The sequence below is a fragment of the Podarcis erhardii genome (genome assembly GCF_964252035.2).
Source record: "Podarcis erhardii genome assembly, chromosome: 8".
In the NCBI taxonomy this organism is placed as follows: domain Eukaryota; kingdom Metazoa; phylum Chordata; class Lepidosauria; order Squamata; family Lacertidae; genus Podarcis; species Podarcis erhardii.
The window spans coordinates 66854507-66879053 of NC_138499.1; the positions used below are offsets into that span (position 1 = coordinate 66854507).

Here is a 24547-nt window from a genome sequence, read left to right on the forward strand (position 1 = left end):
TGGTCCCTTCCAACCCTTTGATTCTATTATTCTAACACTCTTCCTTGCTCTGGTGTGTGTTTTTGGCTCAGCCTTTGGTTCTAACTTCCCAGTGCAACTCTTGCCTCCTGGTTTCCAGCTCCCAGATGCTGCCTCCCTATTGACAGCTGTCTATAGCTAAGCCCTGGGGCTTCTTTGCCATTTGAAACTAAGCTCAACCCCTTTGTACATATTTACCTCCTCAAACCAGAGATTTCTAGTGCCACAAGGCTTTAACCCACCGGTGTACAAATACTTCATTATGAACTGAAGGATAAGTCTGTCAGTGGTTACTAGTGATTGTGGCTATATTATGTGGCTTCTGAATACCAGTTTCTGGGAAAGTTTAGTGGGGAAATCTCTGTTGCACTCGTGTCCTGCTTGTGGATTTCTCATCAGCATCTGCTTGTCTGTTGTGAGGAAAAAATGCTGGACTAGATAGGCCTTTGATCTGATCCAGCTGGGTCCTTCTTATGTTCTTAACCAGGCATAGGCAAACTCCGGCCCTCCAGATGTTTGGGACTACAATTCCCATCATCCCTAGCTAACAGGGCCAGTGGTCAGGGATGATGGGAATTGTAGTCCCAAACATCTGGAGGGCCGGAGATTGCCTATGCCTGTTCTTAACTCTGCACTACTGCAGCATTTTTGTCTTCGCCTATTAGCATTGACGTAATCGGACAGAACAAAGGTGAGTGCACACAGAAGGCAACAGGCAATATTTATGCTGTCAGGATGCCAGTATTCTCTTGCCTTTTCAGCACACACTTATTCCGACACATTCAAGGACCTTCTGAAGAAATAATTGCACCTGCAAGGTGGTCAAATGTGAACTCGTCTTGAGCCGTGTATGCTTAAATGAGTGTTTAGTAATTCATCTAGACAGCTTGATGCCATCAGCTGCACAGGAGTGGATCAGTCTCTTCAGCTCAAGCACAATGCCTTGATATGTGAAGCAAGTCTGCAATTGAAGTCATATGCCTCATCCCAGTTATTCGTTCCATATGATCAGATACAGCTTCTGATACCATTTTCAGAATACAAGACATGGAGCTGAATAATTTCGATCTTTCCATTTCTATTATTCATTTCTTATTGGCAGTGTTTTGCACTATTTGTAATGTTATTTTTTTGGGGAGGGGGGGATTAGCGTTTGCTAAAGAAAACACATTACCACTGTCAGCTAGCCATCCCCAAAGGAAAAATCAAATTGTCTGTGTGCACACATGTACACGTATGCATATACTCTCTCTCTCTCTCCTTTGTTTTCATGGAAATTGATGAATACCAACCAATTTCTTTCATACATTTCAAAACTAGTCTGTGCTGCAGTAGTGGGGTCTTGTTTTTTGCTTTCCCTTCCTTATAGAGGTTCCTTCATTTTTACCCCATGTGTCAGATAGCAGATTCGGATGAGGGGGTGGGGGAGAGGTTTTAATGGGAAAGGATGTATGAGGGGAAAACTTAAACCTCCATTCCATTTCTTTGGTTACAGATTACCTTCATCCCTTCCAATTCAGCTGGTATTACCTGTAACTATGTCCTCATTATGTATCTTTACTATCATGTATAGCTGTACTGTATGTTTATTGTCTGTGGGTGCACATCAGAGCAGGGAAACGCTTTTCCACCACAGACCTCTTGAAAATCGCTGAGGGTTGTGGTGGATCACTTAATGATTTCCCCCCCCCCCACCTTTCATCAGCATTATGATCAAAACAAACACCATATATTGAAAAATGATGGGTCCTAGGCCAGGCCACTTGGAAGGGCCCCTTTAGCTGACAAAATTTTATGGGGAAATTAGTCAGCTGTACCAATGACGTGTTGTGAAAATCACAGACCCTAGGCCAAGAGGGGCTTGTTAGTAAATTACCAAAATGGTGTTGATCTCCATTGTCATTTGGGGAAGGGCCATAGCTCAGTGATAGAGCATCTGCGATGAAACTGCTAGCACATTTGCAAAGCTAAGCAGGGTCCAGTATGGTTTCAAATTGGATGGGGGACCACATGTTGAGATTCTTGCATTGCAAGGGGTTGGACTAGATAGCCCTCAGGGTCCTTTCCCAACTGTACAATTCTACGATTCAACAAACCTTACTTCAGCCTTCTCTTAGTACCCTTCAGATATTGTTGCCCTGAAACTGTCACCAGCCTTGGTCAGCATGGCCAATGGAATCGGGGCTGATGGAATCTGACAACATATGGTGGGAATCTGGTTGCAGGCTGAATATTTTACAGCAGAATCAACCCCTCTTGTCTCATGTTTGCCAGCAAATTAGTAATCCTATTGGGGGAGTTTGAGCCAGAAACCTATTAAAACTTATCCCGTAAGTGCACTTGCTTCTTGAATAGACTTGATGCCCAGAGACACTAGCTGTCACAATTTTTTTTATAGCCCCACCAGCAGGCGAGAGGCAATCTCTCATTCAAAGATGGTTTGGAAATGCTTAACAGACCTGAAACAGGTTGATGATGGTGGTGAAAAGCATGCCATCTGGCTGAAGGCATATGTGTCCCTTTCTCTTTTCTTTCCGTGTGCAACTCGCTGGAACAGAAAGTGACAGTAATTGAAATACGCAGAGGAGGACTGATGGGGAGTGACACTTATTGTTGAAGGAACACCAAATTGCCATGCGGATTTCATAGCTTGTGCGACCTCTGCTTCTTCCACCATGCTAGGCTATTACTAAATTAAACATGCCGCTGTCTAAAAAGGACCACTTCTTTCTATCAACATTTTTGCCCTTATAACTAAGGTCCTGCTGAAACAGAAACTGGGAGCATTACCAAAATGTTTCGTGTTTGGTTTTATTTTACTTTTTTGGGCTTGTAAACACCTGCTTGCAACAAGGCAAGGAAACATTCTGAATGTTGTGACACAAAGAAGTTGAATTCGTGCGCCAGGCAACTGGCCTTGGGAGGGAAAATGCCATGGACTAGTAACTTGTGTGGATTTATTTAGCAAGGTAGTTCTGCAGGTACGGCTGTTTTACAGATGCACTTTTAAAGTTATGCCCATATAAAGCATTTTATGTGTGCACCTGGAGATGTAATGTGAGTGTGCCACGACGTATTTCCAACGTTAACTTTTCATTCCAATACATGCCATGGGGTCAACAGATGCAGTGCATTTCATAATGGCCACAATTTGAAAACAAACCTGGTGGACCCAATAGCCCCTGGAGGTGATAGTGGTAGAGACACAGCAAGCGACAGGGAGGAATCAAACTCCCCTTCACACAGGTAGGAGCATAGAGCAAGAGCTGCCTCTAAACCCTTGAATCAAACTCCTACCTACCCCCTGAATAGCCTGATTTCAGAACCAATTAACTCTGCCCTCCCAAATGAAGTGACTTGTCTTTCATTCTTCTCTCTTGGCAATTGAAATTCTCTCTCTAGGGGGAGGGATTTAACTGGCTGACTCCCTTGTGAGTTTGGGGAGGTATTTTGGTGATCAAGGTGGAGAAGATATGGTGGTTGTCACCACCACTTAAAAAGTGGAGAAACTTCAGAGAAGCTTGTGAAAAATTGGAGTCACTGTGGAATCTGCGAGTGATTTTCCACGAGCTCCCTTAGGTACATGCCTGTGTATTCTGCTTTGTTTATTGCACTGCTCTGGTTCTCTTTTGGGTCCTGCTGGCAACAAAGGGGACTGCATGAGTATGTCTTCTGCTTAAATTTCGCCAGGGATAAATGCAGATAAGCTAACTCAAAAGTTGTGCTCATTGCAGGGAAATAATAATGCAGCCTGACTGATAACATCCAGAGCAACTGTCTGGATTTGTGTCTGTGACCTGGTTTTAGAAACGTCTTGTAAATAAACCAATTTTAATCTAGTTCAGCCATTCACTGTGCCAGTGGGACAGGTCATCAAGGACTTTATTGTGACCTCACTGTGTTCAAATGGATATTTCGCAGTTTAAAGCAAACTTTCATTTTCTGTGATGGCTACAAACGAATAAATATTTGCCTCTGGTTCTAGTGCAAATGGATGCAAATATAGTTAGTCATAACCTAAGTCCCATTGAAAACAATGAGTTAGTTGTTGCGTTTAACTAGTTTTGATGGGATTTACAGTACAATCCCATATGTATCTACTCAGCTAAGTCCCATTCAGTTCAATGTGGTTGTACCAGAGGGTCAAACGGTATACAGTAGCATTTAGTCACGACTTGCTTTCATTGGATTGCATTTATTTGCATTTATTTGCAGTGAATAATGGAACCACATTAAACACAAGCAGGTTTAAGTTACTCCCTTTTCTGTTTTAATTGCTGAGAAACTAGGCACCATGCCATCCCCTCAGGTGTGTAATCTTCCTAACTTTAGGTTCTGTTCTGTGGTTTGTGGAGAAAATGAAAAACCCTTCTCACACAGTGGATGTACCATATTGGCCTGAATATAAACCTCACTCCCCCCCCCCCGAATTCCAACCATGAAAAGATAAAGTGCTACCTTACAGTATGTAGCCAGGAGCATGGGGCAAACAGTGCCAGGAGCGCGGCAAAGTGGGGCCTGCCCCATGAGTAGTCCCCAGTCCTCTCCCCCAAGGCCGGGAAGGGAGAGAGCAAGGAAGGGGAAAGGCCACTGGCAATGCAGCACAGCTTCCCCCTCCCACCGCCCCCACCCCCAGTATGCAGCCAGGAACAGCGAGGAAGGGTGTGGCTTATATTCGGGGGGGTTCTCCCCCCTCCAATTTTAAAGGCTTATATTCAGGCGTGGCTTATATTTGGGCTAATACAGTATATTTAAGTATATGATTGTTGGGAGAGAACTAATGAAATAGAGGACTGTTGTTAATGTAGACATGGCAATGGTTTGCATGACTATTTTGAACCATACTTGTGGAATGATATATATGTATTTTCTAATGTCTTACGAGGTGTGTGCCCTGTTAAATAATCCACAGGATTATTATTATTATCATCTGAAGTTTCATAAGCAACCAAGAACAGCAATTCCAAAGAGAACTTAGAATCATAGAATCATAGAGTTGGAAGAGACCACAAGGACCATCGAGTCCAACCCCCTGCCAAGCAGGAAACACCATCAGAGCACTCCTGACATATGGTTGTCAAGTCTCTGCTTAACTTACTTGAATCCTTTCCCCCTTCATCATTACTTATTACACTCTCAACTCTTTTTCTCTCTCTTTTTTTCAGGAATAGAACTCTGTCCTCCTGGTCACCGTTTCATGATAACGATGGTGGCGAGTTTTGTAGCAATGGCGGGGCAGTTCCTCATGCCGGGTTTGGCTGCCCTCTGCCGGGACTGGCAAGTTCTCCAAGCTGTCATCATCTGCCCCTTCCTGCTGATGTTGTTGTACTGGTTGTAAGTATTTGCCGTTTCTCATTTTTCAGAAATATTTACTGATAAAGCTGGACATGTTGGGCCAAACATGGGTTCCCAATGCCACGGTTCCCTTGTACTACTAATGTGGTGACTCAGGACATTTGTGTAGGATAATTACCAGGCAGGAGTAGGTGCTTAACCCTTTTCCTAACTGCAGCTTCTCCCTTGCAAATGGCAGGAGAGGCTCCAAAATGAGGCATGAGTGAGACAGACTTAGTGGGAAGGGAATCAGCTGGCAGAGAGGATGTTCTGTTTATGGAGTCTCCTTTGTGAATGCCCCCTATCCCTTGCACCTTCCTTTATCTCAGCAGACATGGGATTGAGACCGTATATTTGCCACATGGGCCTGATGTGACCTGCAACTTATGAATGCACAGTAGTCATACCGTGGGTTACAGACACTCCAGGTTGTGTGTTTTCAGGTTGCGCACTGCACCGAACATGGAAGTACCAGAACAGGTTACTTCCGGGTTTCAGCGCTCGCACATGCACAGAAACACTAAATCATGCTTTGCGCATGTGCATAAGTGCTGAATCGCAACCCACACATGCGCAGACACGGCGCTGCAGGTTGCAAACGCTGCAGGTTGCGAACGTGCCTCCCACACGAATCACATTCCCAACCCAAGCGCCCCCTGTAAAGTGCTTTGGAGGCATTTATTTGTGGGTGCCTACCAGTTGCCATATTTTTCTGTCTATAAGATGCCCCCATGTATAAGGCTTTTTGGGGACTCCAATTTAAGAAAATGGGGGGGAGAGATCTATCTGTGTATAAGACACCCCCAAATGTTGGACATTATTTTTTAGGGGGGAAACCTAGTCTTATACACAGAAAAATACAGTAATTGCCATGTGTTACATTGGTCACATTATATTGGCCACAGGCAATGTAACATATGCTAGAAAACTGTGTGTTCCCCACCCCCCTGGTTTCCAATAAACATTATCAAAAGTTTGACTTGTTGTTAATTATTATCAAAATTTCTTTTTTTAAAAAAAAACATAATTTTTATTAACAGGCCAATCATATCACATTATTTCAAATCACATTGATTCCAAATTAAACAGCCAAATTTTTCAATTTTGTTGGGGGTACCCATACATCAAGTTCCAGATGAGAATTCAAACATCACTTCTATTACTGCTTTAATTAAACAGTTCTATCCAGTTCTATCCAGATAGTCTCTTTTTTTACTTTCTTCATCTTCTTGTTGTTGTCATATATTCCTTTCTTTGCGATCTCTGATAATCTTCACAGGCAGGTTAAGAACAAACATCGTCTGCGTGGGTTTTACGCACTCCACAAGTCATATCTCATAGGGACAGCCGCCATTTCACTCCTCCTTCGAAAATTTATCTTCCGTCTGCCCATTAGTTGTCCCAGGCTTGTAAAATATCTCCTAGAGGGCTCTGCCAGGTTAAAGATCAAATTCCAAACATCGTTCACTTTCAAACAGTCCTGGTTCCCCTCCCCCCGTCTTTCTTAAACAAGCCTGTCTTGCGAGACGCCATTTTAAAACTGCGTCATAAATTTTTTCCATTCTCCGATCTTTACCAATCCTCTCTTCATTCATCATTAATTCATCCCACACAGTTTTTAAATTCCTGCTTGTGTAGTAAAATACGGCGGTTCTTTTTTCTTTGGGGTGGAGAGTTATTTATACTCATATAAGACAAAGAAGAAAAGTTTTTTCCTCCACCCCACCTTCTTAGCTCCAGACATACCCATCTCTTAATGGCGCTTCATCTCCTGATTTATTTGTCTTCGCCCGCCGCTCCGATCCCAGAAATCCATTAATCAGCAGTCTTATCTCCCGACCTTTGCTTGATGTATGTGCTTTAACATCTCCCTTTTCCCTCCTCTTCCCAGTCTGAAGGCCCTCACAGTTTTAATCTCTTCTTGACCCAAGTCCAAGTCCCAAAAATCAGCAAATTCCTGTGTGAGGAAATCTATCATACTTTCCTTCTCCAACTCAAGTAGGGTCTGATCCTCAAATTCATTTGTTTTTCTTTAAGCTCAATCATAGCAAGCGTCGACCTATGGTCATCCAGTTGCCTCTGCAAGGCTGGGACTCTCTCTCTCTCCAATTGTGTTACATTACATTCAGCAGCAACGGCTTTCTCTCTAGCTTCCTCCGCAGTCTGCCATGTCAAAGTAGATTCCTGGATCAATTTCTGGATGGTTTCTGTATTGATATTCACCTTTTGTCCCAAATTATTTATACTTTCTGTATTTAAATCGATTTTAGTAGTTGCAGCTTCCACTTTCGCATTTGTCACGTCTACTTTCTTGTTAAGCTGTTCCAGTGAATCACTTATCTTATTTAATGCAACCGCTAAGGCCTCTTCTATCGACATTCCTCTTGATTTTGAATATACTGGTACAAAAACAGTAGTAGAAGAAGCAGGGGAGCCTGATGTTGAGGCTCTCCTAGATTGCTGCCAAGTCCTCCCAAACCTTAATGTTTTTTCAAGAATTGACTGGTCAGTTTTTTTCCTTTCCATTAACCATAACACTTTACCGATTCAAGGTCAGTCTCAAAGTCTCACAGTTTTTTATCTTGCAGCTGGAAATTCCCCGGCCCAGCTCTTGTAACAGTTTCAATGGCTTCCTCTAGAGGGAAACAATTTCCATTTAAGTTAGTCAATAATGTCCTTTTTTAAAAAACACAGCTCAAGCAATGAAGTTAGTTTCAATTTTCAGTTACGTTTACTCCTTTTTTAAAAGCAGACAGAGACAGTAGAAACAATGTATTTCTCTTATTAGCTAGCTGTCAACGAACGATCTCTGTCAGTGAACGTTCCAAAAAATGTCAGTCCTGCTAGCAGCCCATTTCCAGGGTCTGAGCGGCGGTATTTTAACTCTCTTCGCTCTCTCCTGCAGGCTTATTCAGATCACAACTCGCCCCCCCCTCTTCTCCTGCCTCCAAGGGGGGGTTTAATATTCTTTACTGATGGAAATTTAGTCCTTTACAATAGGCTTTCCAAGACTTCAGCTTGCAGCCTCATTGCTTCATTCTATTTACAAAGGGGGAAGGCGGACTTCCTGTATTGAACCTCCCTGTTACGATACCAAATTAAACGTTTAGAAATCCAATTCTCCCGCTTCAGCTCTACTCACAGGAAGTTACTTTAGATTCAAATTGTCCACAGGAAAAAGTCAGCGCTCTCCGGCAACAGCTCTGCGGCTTCGCTCCGTGGAAGAAGCAGATGATTCGAAGCACTGTGCCACTCACCCCACGTCGCTCCGGACCCCCGAAACCGGGTTTCCCCGCAAGTAGGGGAGGCGAAAAAGGTGCCCGCCGAATCCCACGTTCACAGGCTTCTCCCGCTTGTGATTTTTTGCAGGTCTCTGCCTTTGCCGTGGCGGCCAGACCCAGATTCCCACAAGGAATTCCGCCATTACCGGAGGTGCCAACCCGGAAGTCTCCCAATTATATTTTCATGTTAAAGCAAACCAGCACGCGCAGATTGGAGACGGCGTCCGGGAAGAGCCGACCACACCGAGGGCTGAGCCAAGTGACCGCCGCACCCCCTTCTCTCGAATCTGGGGGTGCATTGTGGCCACCGCTGGCAAGGCAGTCCCCCCCATATCCTTGGGGGGGGGAAGACTGCATACTTCCCATAGCAGCCTCTTAATTACCTCGTGTGGGTCGGAGAGATGTTATTGTCGGCCATCTTCCAATGCGCCATCTGGTCGCCCCCGATTATTATCAAAATTTCTATACCACCTGTCAGCTGTAGATCTCAGGGTGGTTCACAACATAAAAATATAAAACAGTTGCCAGTGAAACATTAACTCTTTACGCATATTGTTGCAGATGGATTTTTTTATTGATACTTTTAGAGAAAACAATTCTCTTAAGTTACAGATGAATTCTTGAGGATGCAAAACTTGTTACATCTTTTAAAGAAAAAGCATTTAAACTACCAGTGGCATCATCCTTGATTATTTTGGAGGAAAGATCAATCCAGTAAGCAAACGGTTTAATGTTATTTGGAGTTCAAATAACAAAAACAAGGAAGCTTACAACGGCTATATTGGCTGCTACAGAATTACTTGGTAGCATTTATCTCAGAAAGAAGTTGCAACCCAGATTTAGTATGGCTTTTATATCTTTTTTTTAAAAGGAAATGTAAAAATGACCGTACTTTAGAAACAATATGTTAGTGTGCCTATTACCCCTTTAGATTTCACACACACACACATACACACACACACACCTGGAATAATAATATGGCATGTACTGAATGCCCCTTCCCCTTCATCTGCATCCCCCATCACTGTTACTTCTGGAGTGAATCAACAAATTCTGCCCTTAAAGATAACAGCTAAAAGATAAGAATATCTGTTGAGATTGCTGGGGGAGGTACCTGTTTGTTCCTTGTGAAAAGGATTGGGGGCAGGGAATCAAAGTAATTTTAGTATGGCTCCAGCTTGCAATTTTCTAAAGTAGAGGTACCTGATGATTTTGTGTATTCAAAGCACATTTTCCTTTCTTTATCTGCATTTCTCTTCCCATTTGCATTGCATATTCTTCATTCCAATTCTCCTGTATGTTTATGTCAGGTCAGCACTCTCCATTGGGTTTCTATTGCCATGTCTTGCTGCTGCTGCTGATAACAAAGTTAAAAGAGCATATATCCCTCGCTTCTCTTCTCATGTTGATCATCAGCAAATCTGGGAGGTCAAGAAAGAGATAAAATTGACTTACAGGGGTATATCTCCAGGAGTTTCCTCCACTCATAAGACTGGCCAAATAGAGTATTCTGGCATCAGTCTATAAAAGCAAGAAGTCTCCATGGATAAGGATGGATTTATTTATTTATTTATTTACTTACTTACTTACTTATTTATTTATTTATTTATTGTCATTTCTGGATGCAGGTGTGTGGCTGCACATAGAGATTTTGCAAATGCACACTATCCAAGCAGTGGGTATTTCAGCTTAGGAAATCTACGGAGACAATTTTAGAATACACACTGGCCACATCTACATATTTATTTTGGTTTTATGCCAATCTAACTATTGTGAAGGGACGCAGGTGGCGCTGTGGGTTAAACCACAGAGCCTAGGACTTGCCGATCAGAAGGTTGGCAGTTCGAATCCCCACGATGGGGTGCGCTCCCGATGCTCGGTCCCTGCTCCTGCCAACCTAGCAGTTTGAAAGCATGTCAAAGTGCAAGTAGATAAATAGGTACTGCTCCGGCGGGAAGGTAAATGGCGTTTCCGTGCGCTGCTCTGGTTCGCCAGAAGCGGCTTAGTCATGCTGCCCACATGACCCGGAAGTTGTACGCCGACTCCCTCGGCCAATAAAGTGAGATGAGCACCACAACCCCAGAGTCGGTCACGACTGGACCTAATGGTCAGGGGTCCCTTTACCTTTACCTTTAACTATTGTGATGTCCCCCAAACCCAAGAATCCTGGATGTTACTGTTTTTGGTCAAGGTGCTTAAAAACTTGGTTAGCTACCTCTAGTCCTCTTCCTCCACTCCCAGCCTAGAGTTCCCAGGGCTCTCTTTGGGAAAGAGAGTTTTGTCTGTGGTGTAAATCATGGCCACTGATATTCCTAACCTCTTTGGTGGCATCTGTCTCACCTCTTTGGTCTGAAAAATCTACACTGATTACCGGTACTTATTCTTCCATGCTATCGTTCCCCACTTGAATAATGCCAAAAGCACTCTCAGCATTGGAACTGGTTCTGATGCCACATGCATCAAAGCTCAAATATTGGTTCCTTGGCTTAAAATAAAGTACAGCAAACTTCCCTGAGAGTGTCTGATTTCATGCAGGAAATGTGCATCTCAGCTTCATTATTGTACTAGCAGAGGCATCACTAGTTGGATATCCAGTTTAGCTTAAGGGTGGTCCTCCTTATTGGACTACAACTCACATCACCCAGACCATTGACCCTGCTGGCTGGGACTGGTGGGTTTTGGAGTCCAACAACAACTGGAGGAACATAGGTTCCCCAACCTTTAGTTCTTTGTAAGCCTCCACTAAGACATTTTTTTTCATCTCTAAAGTGTTTTCCCAGAATCCCTTCGGTGGCTGATGGCCACCCAACAGTTCGAAGCTGCAAAGAAGCTCATCCTTCACATCACTCACAAGGACAGGACAAGCACGGAATGTGATATCAAAGGAGTCTTGCCCGGTGAGTGTTTGTCCCTGTGACAGGCTATGAAAATACAAAGATATGAACGGTTTCTATGCTACCTAATAGAACTTTTGGACTTCAACAGAGTGAAAAATTGTGTTCTTTGGCTTGCTTTGCTTTTGGTATGGTGACTTGTTCTGCATTGTAGTTTAGCCACAGTGAGGTGGCTTTGAGAGTAAAACCCCCATCACAAGCAATTCACTCATATTTTGGGTACGGCTATGAATTGAGCTACCTTGTGTATATTGCTGGAGCCATGTGGCAACCCTTAGATGGTCTGTAATAATGCACAACTCACCTCACTGAAAGTGATTGTGCAAATTGCCAATTGGTCTGATGTGGTAGACTTGGATAATGCAGCTGAAATGTTGGATTGGTGGCAGAACTTAAGTAAGCTGCTACCCTCAACAGCACCTGTTTGTTTTGCTTATCGGTTACATTTGTACTCAGCCCTTCCTGCCAGGGCACTCAAAGTGGTATTTTGGATGTTCCTGGGTGAGCTCCCATCTAAATACTGGCTGGGCCCGATGTATTTTGTTCCGGAGATGGCAGCACATCACATGCCTTCATGTGATTATTTGAGTCCATAAATAACTTCCTAGAATCCAGATAATTTTAAATAAGTTCTTAGCCTTTGTGGTTGTAGAGAGAAACTGAGTAAGTCACAGTAGCTTGGTAGAGAGAAGATAAGATAAGGATGACTCAGCTCACAGCCTTGCAATCCAAGGAACTAGTAGGGTGTCAACATAGTTTGTGTGCTTGGATGTCCTATGGCCAGTGGAACTGGATGCATTGAGTTGGAGGGGGAGGCAAAATAAAATGACCTAGAGGAACATGGCTTAGCTAGGAATGTGCATGTTGCTTCTATTGTTTTCTGGCAGGCTGTGACAATGCTGCTAAGCCTTTGCTGACACCTCTCCCTCACTTATTTGACCAAGCTCCATTGACCTGTTTGGTTGGCTCCCCATCACAGGCCAGAAATGGTTCCTCATGCCAGGAAGTGACGAACAGGACAACCCGTCACAGAGCGCTAATGGCTTTGCTATCAGGGCGTTCCAGATTGGGGATGAGGGAAGCAGCCAGGCTGGAGGTAATGTATAAGCCCATGTTCTCCAGGCTGCAAGATTACAGAAGTTCTACAAAAGCCCTGGAGGAGCTCACCCTCAAACCCAGGCTTCATGATCAGCAGTCTCACTTGATTCGTTTGTGAATCAGCTGTATGTCTTCAGGCTGCACCGGAGGTAGGGATCAAATGATTGAAAGCTCCCCCGTGTCAAAGGACGTATCCTGCACATGCAGATGGAAATGTAATGAAATTAGAGTTACATGAAAATACCCTTATGTGACAGGGATAATGCTAGGCTGGAAATTTGTTCCATCGCTTGCTAACTTTTGTATGTGGAGGGGATGTTTTCTATATAGGGAGCACTCAAATATTTGATCCCTTACCTGCAATAAGAAGAAGTAACAGTTCAGCAATCAGGCTGCTTGGCAAAGGAGGGGGTATACAGTGGTTCCTCTTTTGCCTCTAAGGCTGAATTGTCTGATCCACTGATACATCCTCTATGCACAAACACATGTGCACAGGAGAGGGCTGTGGGCATCTTTTTGAACAAGCTGCTTCTCTGGCTACATTGATGTGCCCTTTGTTGATATATTTTTCATCTGTGCTCCGTAAAATTGCCTTCGGTTTCAGTCCCACTGATATCGACGGATACTTTCCCTGCAGATCGTGATCTTTATAATATCAGAGGCACTGTAGGAATTCCTCACCTGCTGGCTCTTGCAATACCTGCCTGTTCTTATCTCCAAATGAGAATCTGATCTGGCAAGACACTGCTAACATTCCAAGAAGCAGACTGGAAATAACTTAGAAAATGATATTGGTGTGTAAGCAAACTTCGGAGCAGCTTGCTGAATAAATATTGAAAAGAGGCAGGTGGAATGGGTTAGGCAGCCAACAAGGTGTGTCCATAGTTCATGTAGATATATTGGAGGCATGCTCATTAATTGTCCATTCTTAAACCTATGGATGCATACTGTCTCTGAGAGCGGATGCTACGGAATACCAGTTTCTGGGAATCATAGGTGAGAGTGCTAATGTCTCAGGTTTTGCTGGCAGGTTTCACATTAGCATCTGATTGTCCACTGTGGGATCCAGCGGGTTCTTCTTATGTTCTTATGCAATTCAGCACATATAAAATACATTTTAGCGTCAGTCTAGGTAAAGCTAGGGCTCTAAACCTTTGTAGAGGCTAGGGCTCTGAATTTTGCCTCCTCGACTTGTGACAGCACAAGACCAGTGTCTCAAATGCAGGCAAACTACAATATAAGAAGAGTTCTACGCACGACTCTTTAACAGTGAAGCTATCCTCCTGAACCATTCAACTTCTGGAGCTCTTCCGATTGTACAAGTTTGGTTGTGAAATGGATAAATTAATGGATATAGGCAGTGCTTTTTTTTCTTTAAAAAAATGTTTAGGGGTACTCTCATTTTCCTACTCATATTGAAATACTGTCCCTCAATGAGGCCAAACTTAGATTCACAAAATGTTTAGGAGTATGCGTACCCCCCAGAAAACAACAACACTGGATATAGGTACAACACATCTTAAGGCACAGGTTTTAAGCTTTTGATGAGCCTTGCAAGGTGATATGTAATGTCCAACATCTCCAAAAAGGAAAATAATAGAACCATTAGCAAATTGCACTGGAAGTGGGGTTGTTCAAAACATTATAAATTTAAAAGCAGGTCTTTTTTAAAAACAACCTCCCCTTCTGCAATTCCAGTTTGCTCGGTTGTTTTGCTAATATCAGTCGATCATGAGAAATCTAGTGGTGACTCCTCTAAGACTCAGCTGAATTTTATATTTTATGTTTACAAGGCCTTAAACAGTGGAAGGAATCTGATGAGGTGTGCTTGACAATTAGAGATGCACTTCTTTGTTTATGTTGATGATAAGACCTCCATTGTACTAGTAGAATGAATCTACTGTACTGCATGGCCTGAGCCTCCATGATGAAACAGTCTTGCCGAAACTAAGCAAGTCTAAGTCTGGGGTGTGGGTGGTGCTGTGTTCTAAACCCACTGAGCCTCTTGGGCTTGCCGATCAGAAGGTTGGCGGTTCGAATCCCTGCAACAGGGTGAGCTCCCGTTGCTCTGTCCCAGCTCCTGCCAACCTAGCATTTCGAAAGCATGCCAGTGCAAGTAAATAAATAGGTACTGCTGTGGCGGGAAGGTAAATGGCATTTCCATGCGCTCTGGTTTCCATCACGGTGTTCCGTTGTGCCAGAAGCGGTTTAGTCATGCTGGCCACATGACCCGGAAAGTTGTCTGTGAACAAACGCCAGCTCCCTCTGCCTGAAAGTGACATGAGCACTGCAACCCCATAGCCGCCTTTGACTGGATTTAACGATCCAGGGGTCCTTTACCTTTACCTTTAGGTCTGGTCAGTGCCTGGATAGAAGACTGTTGGTGGAAACCCCTGTATGTTGTCCTGAGCCCCACAATGAAGCAAAGCAGTGTAAATGTAACAAACAGATAATGTAATAGTAACACATGCAACATACACAGGAATCCTGATCTTATTATTTTGCCCCTATGCCTGTCATTGTTTTACACTCTGGTTACGAGAACATTGTCCTCCTGTAGTATATTTGACACCGGATCCCCCACCCCACAATATATTTGAGTGTTTTTAAGATAACTCTTCTACAAACTCTGTTATGGCACCTCCTACTTACTCATAGAAATTCTGGATGCAACCCTTTGAGGGTAACAGGGAAAGTTGCTTGTTTGCTTATAAAATGAGCCCTACACTTCCACAGCAGTAAAGAAAAAGAATAGGTGCATGTGTGTACTGATGACTCCTATGCTGTTTGGAACTTCTTATTTTGTAGCAAATGGTATGGTTTATCTGTATGATAGTTTTCCAGCCGCGTCCTCGAATTTGTGAGGTTACAGAGAATGATGCCTGCGGTGTACAGGAAAGCCTCCAATAAAGTTTGCAAGAAGATGAGTAAAACATCTTGAAGGGAAAATGGAATTTCCTGTATTTGTAGTGGGGTAGTGGAATTTGACTAATTTACTCTGAGAGAGGCTCATCTTCCTGCGTGTTACAAATGTCAAGGGAAAAAATGCACAGGGACCGTAAAGCAATGTATTTCACAGGACCAATCAGTTAATAAGCTTTGGGGTTATGTTTCTGTGTAAGGGCATGGTGTTAAGCTGACTTTGCAGTTGTATCAGACTTAGGGCAATAATGGCAAATCCTAGGCATGCTAATTTTAATATAGTGCTAAGGAACTCTGGTTACACCAGCCTTCCCCAACTTACAAATCACTTTTCATATATTAAACAATCTGAGTTACTGTAAACATCAATAAACCCAAGTTAGAAGCTGAAGACAAATATTGGGCATCCGTTTGCTAAGGTGCTTTAAATCAAATTCCCCCAACCTGGTATTCCCCCCACCCCAGGTGTAGTTGGACTACAACTCCTATCAGCCTCAGCCAACATGACTGATCGGACTTGTAGTCCAAAACACCTGGAAGGCACCAGGCTGGGGAAAGCTGAGTTACACAAAGGGATCCTAGGAGAATTTATGAAACATCTGCATTTCAAGATAGAAAAAAAATACCCCCTCAAAAAAAAAAGTCCAGTTCCATTGGACTTTTTAAAAATAATTTGAAAAGATAAAATCAGGCTCTGGTTCCTTTTACTCCCGTGGAAGTCACTGCACAGGAGGGAAATCACACTGTTTCAGGTGTTTTCCTACCTATATTTTATGGGATGAGAATGTCATTTCTTTTCACCACAGTGAAAGGGGACGAGCAGTTACATGTCTCTTAATTGAGACAGGTCTGCCTGCCCACCCACAAACTTGTATTTCTCACTGCAAAGAAAACATTTATGTGCACAGGTGTTGAGAATGTACTGCGAATAGGTTAAGATTTTTACTTAAATATCTCTACTTGAGATGAAACCTGCATCTGGTCAGGCCTCTGTAAAGGTTACAACGTAGGTGGGCCTGGTAAATAACCTTGGTTACAGTTACTAGGGAAGGAAACACCTCTGGCAGTTAGCAGTGCTGAAAGTGAATGTCACTGATATATTTGCACTGATCAGGGGCCTTTAGAAAGGACTAATATGGTTGGAGTACTGAGCGTTACTCAAAAGTCCATACTAGTCTTTGGGTATTTGGGTAAAGACCCTTAAAGGGGATCCTGCAAGCTGTCCACATATTGGTGGTCAGACACAATATCCAGCAGACACAATATCAACCAGACAAAGCACTGTTGGGAGTCAACTGAAGCTTGAGTCAGGCAGAGAAGAGCCTTGCAGGTAGAAAGTTGCCAGCCCGAACAACCAAAACAAAACACTTGTCTACCTTCTCTCTCATACAGAAGCCCTTAAAGTCAGGGGAGGATACAAAATTGTCTCCTGGAGAGTTCTAAACGTACAACAAGGCAACTGGGTATTTACAAGCGTACCCTAGTTCTTAATTCCTGACTTATTTCCAATTCTTACACATGCCTACATGCCCGTGCAAAATATAATGAGAGAGAGAGCATCTAATCCTCAAGTTCTGTGAGACTGTAGCTATGAGGACATGGGGGGGGGGTACAATTAACTAAGAGTGCAGTCATCGGATCAAGATTAAAGGAGACATACCAAACTCTTCTTTATATTGCACAATCGCCAGACCTGAGAGGTCTATAAGAACTCGAATAGAGTTCACCGTATTATGGAACTTGGAAGGAAGTGATGGAGAATCCATATTGCTGGGTTGCTCTGCCTCATTTCAAAATTAATGATTATTTTCCCCCCTGAAAAAGTAAATTGTTACTTTTGTTTCAGAATTGGAGAGAGAACTTGGCAGGAGGCCGAAGAAGGTCTGCATTGTTAAAGTGGTGGGAACCAGGAACCTGTGGAAAAACATTGTTGTGCTGTGTGTAAATTCGTAAGTACCACCATATTCCTGTACGGTGTAACATATTGGTGCCCATGGGGCAATGAGGAGAAGGTAAAGAATGCCTTACCTTTTAGCACACAAACCCAGTGGGTGATCTCCAACTTAGAGTAGACCTATTGAAATCAATGGACTTACTCATTTCTATGGATCTTCTTGGAGTATGGCTAAAATTGGGTACCCCCTACTGTCTTGGATTTGAGCTCTGGAAGTGAAAATCTGGTTGCTCTTCATTCTCCCAAGTGGTTAGTTCGCCCTCGGATCGGACTCAAAAGAGAACTGAATGTTAACACCTGCAGTTGTCGCCACCTCTTCATTGGAATGGGATGTTTTGCAACCGTTCAGAAGAAGCCCTTTCCCTGCCTTCTGTTTTTGCTTTCCAACTCCCTCTCCACCAACTGCTTTCTCCTACCATTCCATGTTTGTGGTGGGAACACTGGAATACCACCCTAACTGGGGGAAAGCAGCTTTGCGGGAGGGTTTAATCCACCCTCCCACTGTCTCCAGGTTACGTGCTTCCAATACTGCTTCATGGTGGAGAGGCAACAGGAGGGGTGTTATTGTAGTTTCACACTGGGGCCTTTTCCAGTGCATTTTCTGGCGGTTTGTGTTATTTGTTAGCAAGTATCACAAAGCAATTTTTTGTGTGTGAAAAACACCGTACATGCAGTGCTGTTAAGGTGAACAGAGCATGATACAAAAAATCAATGGATGTCTCAAGGGGGCAGAGGGAGGAAGTACAAAACATCCAGATCTTCTTGTTAAAAGTGAAGACATCTGTGAGAAATGTTCACCATGACTAAAAGCATTCAAGTTTGCCAGAAGTCTTTGTCACCTGCAACTGGAGCAAAACATTTTGAAATAAAGCAGAGAAATCTCTCATCTCCTCTGGAATTAAAAATTAAAATTCCCATGCTACAGCAGTAAACTAGCTTAGGGGCTGCAGGGCAGACCACGTGGTACACCTTTCTAGCCACTTTCCACCACTCAGGATTTGCCACCTGAGACAGCTGCCCCACTCTGCCTCATGGTAGGGCCAGCCCTAGCTTACACTCAGGGTTGTATGTATTCTGCAGTCTCATGCAAGTGCAGAAAATGAACTGTGTTGGACACTGTGTGTTGAGTCTCTACTTGCTTTTTTAAATGCGGGTGACTTCCCCTATTTCGTTGAAGATTGGCTTCACGGTGATATAGTCAATGTCCAGTGAAATATTGCTGAAGAACAACAGGTCTAGGATTTCTTGTTTTCAGAGGACATGGCTTCAGTATCTTACATAGTTCCTTGTCCTTTGCACCAAACTAGTAAGATTGGATAAGCTGTGCAAAATCAAGCAATTATGTATAAAATAAATTTGTATACCATGTACAGGTCACATAATTGTGAAGCATAACATTTCACAGCCCTGATTAATATTTAACCTAGTACCAATGGTACATTTGATGTTGTATAGAACACAAAAGGTGATATCACCCTAGCTCTCTCATCAGTGGTTGCTAGTTGATATTGCAGCTGCCCTAACCATATGTATGGAACCTGAGCCGCGGTAGCAAAACAGTTTCTGTGTAATGTATAAGCGACTCTTCAAGGCAGTGTCCACGTTTGCCTAGCTGTGGCAAGCTACTCTGACCCGGTGGCTTTCCTCTCCACACTCCACACTCATCACATGGATCTTTGAAGTTGCAGGGAAAGTTTATTCAGTGGCAGCAAATACTCTTTGGGGGATCTGTTACTGGCGTGGAATCTCTCCATGAAATACAGAAAATCCCCAGGGCAAGTCACGCTAGATGTTATGGCAGAGCCCTGACGGTAACTGCTTGGACGTGGTTTGCTACAGTAATGTGTAGACCAGAGATGGGAACCTATTGCCCTTCAGATGATGCTAGACTCCACTCCCAACAGCCCCAGCCAGCATGCCCAATCATAAGGAATAATGATAACAAGTTGTGAAAGGTCACAGGTTCCTGATTCTTTATATAGACTCTTCCTAAAATCTGACGCTGGCATCTAGAGCAAATGGGAGGAAGAACCATGTTTATCAGATGACTGATAAATGTAACAATAAAATAAGGTAAAGGTAAAGGTACCCATGACCGTTAGGTCCAGTCGCGGACAACTCTGGGGTTGCGTGCTCATCTCGCTCTATAGGCTGAGGGAGACAGCATTTGTCCACAGACAGCTTCTGGGTCATGTGGCCGGCATGACTAAGCCGCTTCTGGCAAACCAGAGCAGTGCAAGGAAATGCCATTTACATTTCCGCCAGAGCGGTACCTATTTATTTACTTGCACTTGATGTGCTTTTGAACTGCTAGGTGGGAAGGAGCTGGGACCGAACAACGGGAGCTCACCCTGTCACAGGGATTCGAACAGCCGACCTTCCGATCAGCAAGCCCTAGGCTCTGTGGTTTAGACCACAGCACCACCCGCATCCCTAACAATAAAATAAATTCATGTGGAATTCAGATTTTCTCCCTCTACTTTTTGTAAGAGCAAAGCATTTGGGACTAACCTAAGTCTTTTCCCCTCCCTGCATTCCAGCTTTGGGTTGTATGTCATTATCTAAGAGCGGTAGACTTGTAATCTGGTGAACCGGGTTCGATTCCCCGCTCCTGCACATGCAGCTGCTGGGTGACCTTGGGCTAGTCACACTTCTCTGAAGTCTCTCAGCCCCACTCACCTCACATAGTGTTTGTTGTGGGGGAGGAAGGGAAAGGAGAATGTTAGCCGCTTTGAGACTCCTTCGGGTGGTGATAAAGCGGGATATCAAATCCAAATCCAAACTCTTCTGTTCATCCTTGTGTTTTGTCTCCCAAAGGCTGACTGGCTATGGGATACACCACTGCTTTGCAAAGAGTATGATGGGTCACGAAGATAAGATGTCACTCACCAACAATTTCTACGCGGACTACTATACCATGGCAGGGATAACGCTGGCATCCTGCCTAGCCATGTGCCCTGTGGTCGGATTCCTTGGGCGAAGAGGGGGATTGCTGCTCTTCATGATACTCACTGCTCTGGCTTCACTTTTACAACTAGGTCTTCTCAACTGTGAGTGCACGCATCCAACTACCGTATCCCTTCTACGTGCCTTGGGTTCACTTTGCAAAGCACTGTGTTTCTGATTTGTACAAGGTTTCAAGCCTGCTGCTATTCTCAGCTGTAGGTGGGGAATTCACTTGTAGGGAAGTATTAAAAAAAACAACCCAAAACCTAGCTGTGCCAATCTGATTTGGAGAGAGTGAAGTCCTAAACAGGGAACAATGAAAACAAAAATACATGTTGGCCCTTTGTTCCTTTCCCCCCTTAGTGTGGGGTTGTCCACATTCCAGCTTTTTCATTGCGGCTGATTGTCCTCCTCTCCACTTTAATTGGCACTGATTTGCCATGTGATTCTCACCTATTTCATTAAGCGTTTACTCAGTCCTGGAACTCTGAGCATCCAGTACTGCTGAAGAAACTGAATGTGATGATGAAGAAGTGTCATGCAGTAACTGGCACTAGAAAATCCAGCACCTTGGGGTGCAGATATCGTACTGACTCATCCTTCTTCCAATAAAACTAATGGCTATAGCAAGGGCCTTTACATTGTTCCATTTTCTTTGCTTGCTTCCTATGCAAATACATTCATATTGACAAAGCTCAGAGTTCATCAGGTTTGTTTGAGTGGTTTCTTTTTTAAAGCAAATTACTATCTGGCAATCCAATAGATTATTGGTATTGATTAACTTAAGTGCAAGCATCCTAGAACCTTTTCTCCTTTGATTCAAGGCCATCGCTCTCTACATTTGAACTGCACACTTTGACTGTATTCACATATCACATTAAAGCCATAGTTAATGTTTACAGTGGTTTAATACAAACGAATGCCATACTAGTGTACAGTGCATAGAAGTTCCCACTTGGCTGCACTCTTGCTCCTCAGTATGTTGTAACCAACAAACAAGAAGCCTTGGTTTGCCATGTGATCTGAAATAGTGCTCTTGCCTGTACTCCACTCATTGTTTCTTTAGGGGGAATGAACGGCAAGCCTGAATTTGAATGTATTGTTGCTTCTGGTGCAGGGAGGAGCAGAGTGAGGTCTTTGGAGCAGCATGCACCAGCGCCTGCTCATTCACATTCAAACATAGTCATAAGAAGCTGGGATAGCTCAGTCGGTTGAGACTCTTAATCTAAGGGTCATAAGTTCAAGCCCCAGGTTAGGCAAAAGATTCTTGCATTCTGTGATTCTATGGAACGTGTATTGTGGTTGAACATGAACCACAAAATTGACCTTTGTTTCTACAAAGGTCTGCACACTCTAGACTGGTCAGAGTGAGTGTAGGAAAAGGAGTCCAATTCTTTAAACTTAAAAGTTTTAAGGGTTGCACAGAGAAGAGAAGGTTGACTGGTGTGCCTTTTTTCCAGCACTGCAAGCAGAGCTCTCCCAAATCCTGAGGATTCTGCTGCTGCAGGAGTAGGTTGCATCAACCAGCTATAGGAAGGAAGAACACCCCTGGGCCATTTGAATGCAGAGGCAATTTCTCTTCCCAGAGTACAGAAAGCACCACTGGGAGCAAACTACTACCAGACTACTTTGACTATGTTCCCTACTTTTAGCCTAGCACTCTCTCCCTTTCAGATGCTAAAAGTGCATCAACTGTGCCTTATGGAAGTTCCCTTTAGCGCCTGTTCAAGAGAAATCTGATTGCATGGTACTTGTGGATGAGGCAGGTCTTCCCAAATGACTGCATGTCTCATGGAGCTTCCTATAGTGTGTCAAATGCATTTTCTTAAGCACAGCTCTTTACATGATTAGCTTATGCAGTACATGTACAGGCTAAAAGACATCTAAAAGCTAAAAGCTGTGCCCCTCCATATGTTGTTGGACTCTGCTCCCAGCATCCCCTCTGGCACGGCCAATGGTCAGAGATCATCGTTCAGCAACACCTGGAGCCCCAGAGATTCCCCACCCCTGCTTCTAAGCCTTTTATCTGCTCATTGTGTATATTAACAGTCCGTATGGAAATTGCTCAAACATGCCGAAAATGGAGGGAAAGGCATGGAGAGGAGGATCTCAGTTTATGATCATCACAAAGTTTCGAATCCTGAGATTTACAGTACGACTTCCAAGTGGGAACCTTTGAAATTCTGTTATGTAAAAGTTTTCAGAGTTCCTGGGTGCCAGGCTTATGCAAAAATTAAAGTTCCACTCATTGTTCATATTGGATGTGCGCACACACTTAAATAGCTGATGAATAGTGTTTCAATATGTTCACTCATGGTTGAGCTTTGGCACAGACAACTTAGTGGGAGGGGGAAAGATTCAGGGTTGTGCTTTCTAAGGAACCCCCTCTGAGAATTACAGCTAATTTTGACTTTTTTAAAAATTCTCCCTTCATTATCAGCATAAAGGCCTTTGTTTGGTTGCTGCACTAATTTCAGGCCTAGAAAGCTTCAATAGCGTGCCTTCCATTGTTGTTATCTCTCATTAGAATTCAATCTTTCCATTGGGAATCGGACAGAAAATTGCATGTCCTGTCATGTTGGGTGGGGAAAGGGGCTATTTTATAGTGTGATTTGCTTTTTACTTTTTAAATAACTGGCATTTAATTGTCATGTTTTTCTATGCATATTCTTGATGGTCCGTTTTCTTTTTCTCTCTCCTATTTTAATACATTTGTGCTTCTGAATCCAGTGATAGGAAAATACAGTCAACTTCCAGACTCAGGTATAGTTTTCAAGTCCATTTTCGAATGTGATTTATTTTTGTTGAGCCACGATATTCTGACATTACTTCCCTCCCAACCACAATGCATCTGCACCTCAGGCTCACACACTTCTCCCCCCCCCAGCTGAATGTCTGAAGCAAGCAATCCCACATTTAGAGAACTGGAGGCATCTCACTAACACTGACAATTGAAACTGTTAGGAAATAATGTAAAATTCATTCATTGAAAAATAGTGTGTTTTGAGGTTACAGAAGAAAATGCAAAAAAAAAGTGTCTTGGATGTTTTTTTAAATCTGTGATAGCAGATTTGCACACATAGCCAGTCGATCCTGCAGATATCAAGTAATGAACATGGTTGTGTGAACCAGCCTTCCACATGCTTCTATATAGACCAGTAGTATTCTTACACAGGTCTTAAGTGGTGGATAGGAATGAATCAGTCTATTTCCAGTCTGTGTTCACACATAAGTCCATTTTACATTAATTTGCAAAAAACAAAAACCTGTTAAAATTGCCCCAAAATTACATTCATATATAAATATTTAGTTTTAGGCATGTTTTCTCTCAAAATATGCATGTCTAAACCATTTAGATACATTTTATAAGTTGAGAACTGCACTGGAACATTGGGAAAGTCTGGTGCATAGCCAAGTTCTGAGCCACACATTAGACTGGTTGATGCAGGTTTAGAAAAACACTGGCTTCCTCAAGCATCTGTAATTGTGGCTGTGCTTCAGTTGGCTAAGGAAAATTGAATATAATATAAACAAAGCTACACCAAGGAAAACATTTCTCCTGCCATTCTCCATCCTTGGGGAGGGGTAGGTCATCCAGTGGGAGGCAGGTTTTGCCTTCCCTTCAACAGTGTCCAAAAACATGGCACTTTACCCTTCTCAATAGGAATGAATGGCTACAGTTTACTTATGTGAAATGGTGAAAAGGTTCACATAGGGAACCACTAGTATAATAGTTGAACCTGTTCTCTGCATTACTGTCTCCTGCATTGTTGTTCTGTGCTGCTGTTTCGTTTTGCCATTGGTTAGTTTTGTGTTTTTAGACAGTGATTTTGTTGGAATTTGCATGGGTTGCCTCCAGTGCTTGTCCTACTCAGAACAGACACAGAAACTAATGAAACTAAGTCATATTCCTTAACTTCAGTGAGCCTGCTTTGAGCAGGACTAGCATTAGCTAGAACCGTATCTGTCTTAAACTGACATACTTTTGTAAACTGCCCTGAGACCAGCCAGTGATGGGAGTCTATAACCAAAACTAAATGGCTGGTTTTATTTGGACATAATAATAGTGTTTGGTGGAAGGGAGCAGCTTTAAAAGGCTA

At 43.2% G+C, this 24547-nt stretch overlaps 1 protein-coding gene across 3 annotated transcripts in view; it reads left to right on the forward strand.

Moving 5' to 3' along the window:
• SLC22A23 (solute carrier family 22 member 23) overlaps positions 1–24547 on the forward strand; it is a 112933-nt gene that overhangs the window by 64513 nt on the left and 23873 nt on the right. For 2 of the 3 annotated variants that reach the window (XM_081873044.1, XM_081873042.1), the window contains exons 4-9: positions 5184–5352; positions 11403–11530; positions 12507–12623; positions 17394–17496; positions 20319–20551; positions 23178–23210. In XM_081873044.1, the coding sequence (XP_081729170.1) occupies positions 5184–5352; positions 11403–11530; positions 12507–12623; positions 17394–17496; positions 20319–20551; positions 23178–23210 (783 nt within the window). The remainder of the gene's footprint in view (positions 1–5183; positions 5353–11402; positions 11531–12506; positions 12624–17393; positions 17497–20318; positions 20552–23177; positions 23211–24547) is intronic. The other variant, XM_081873043.1, reaches the window with a different exon arrangement.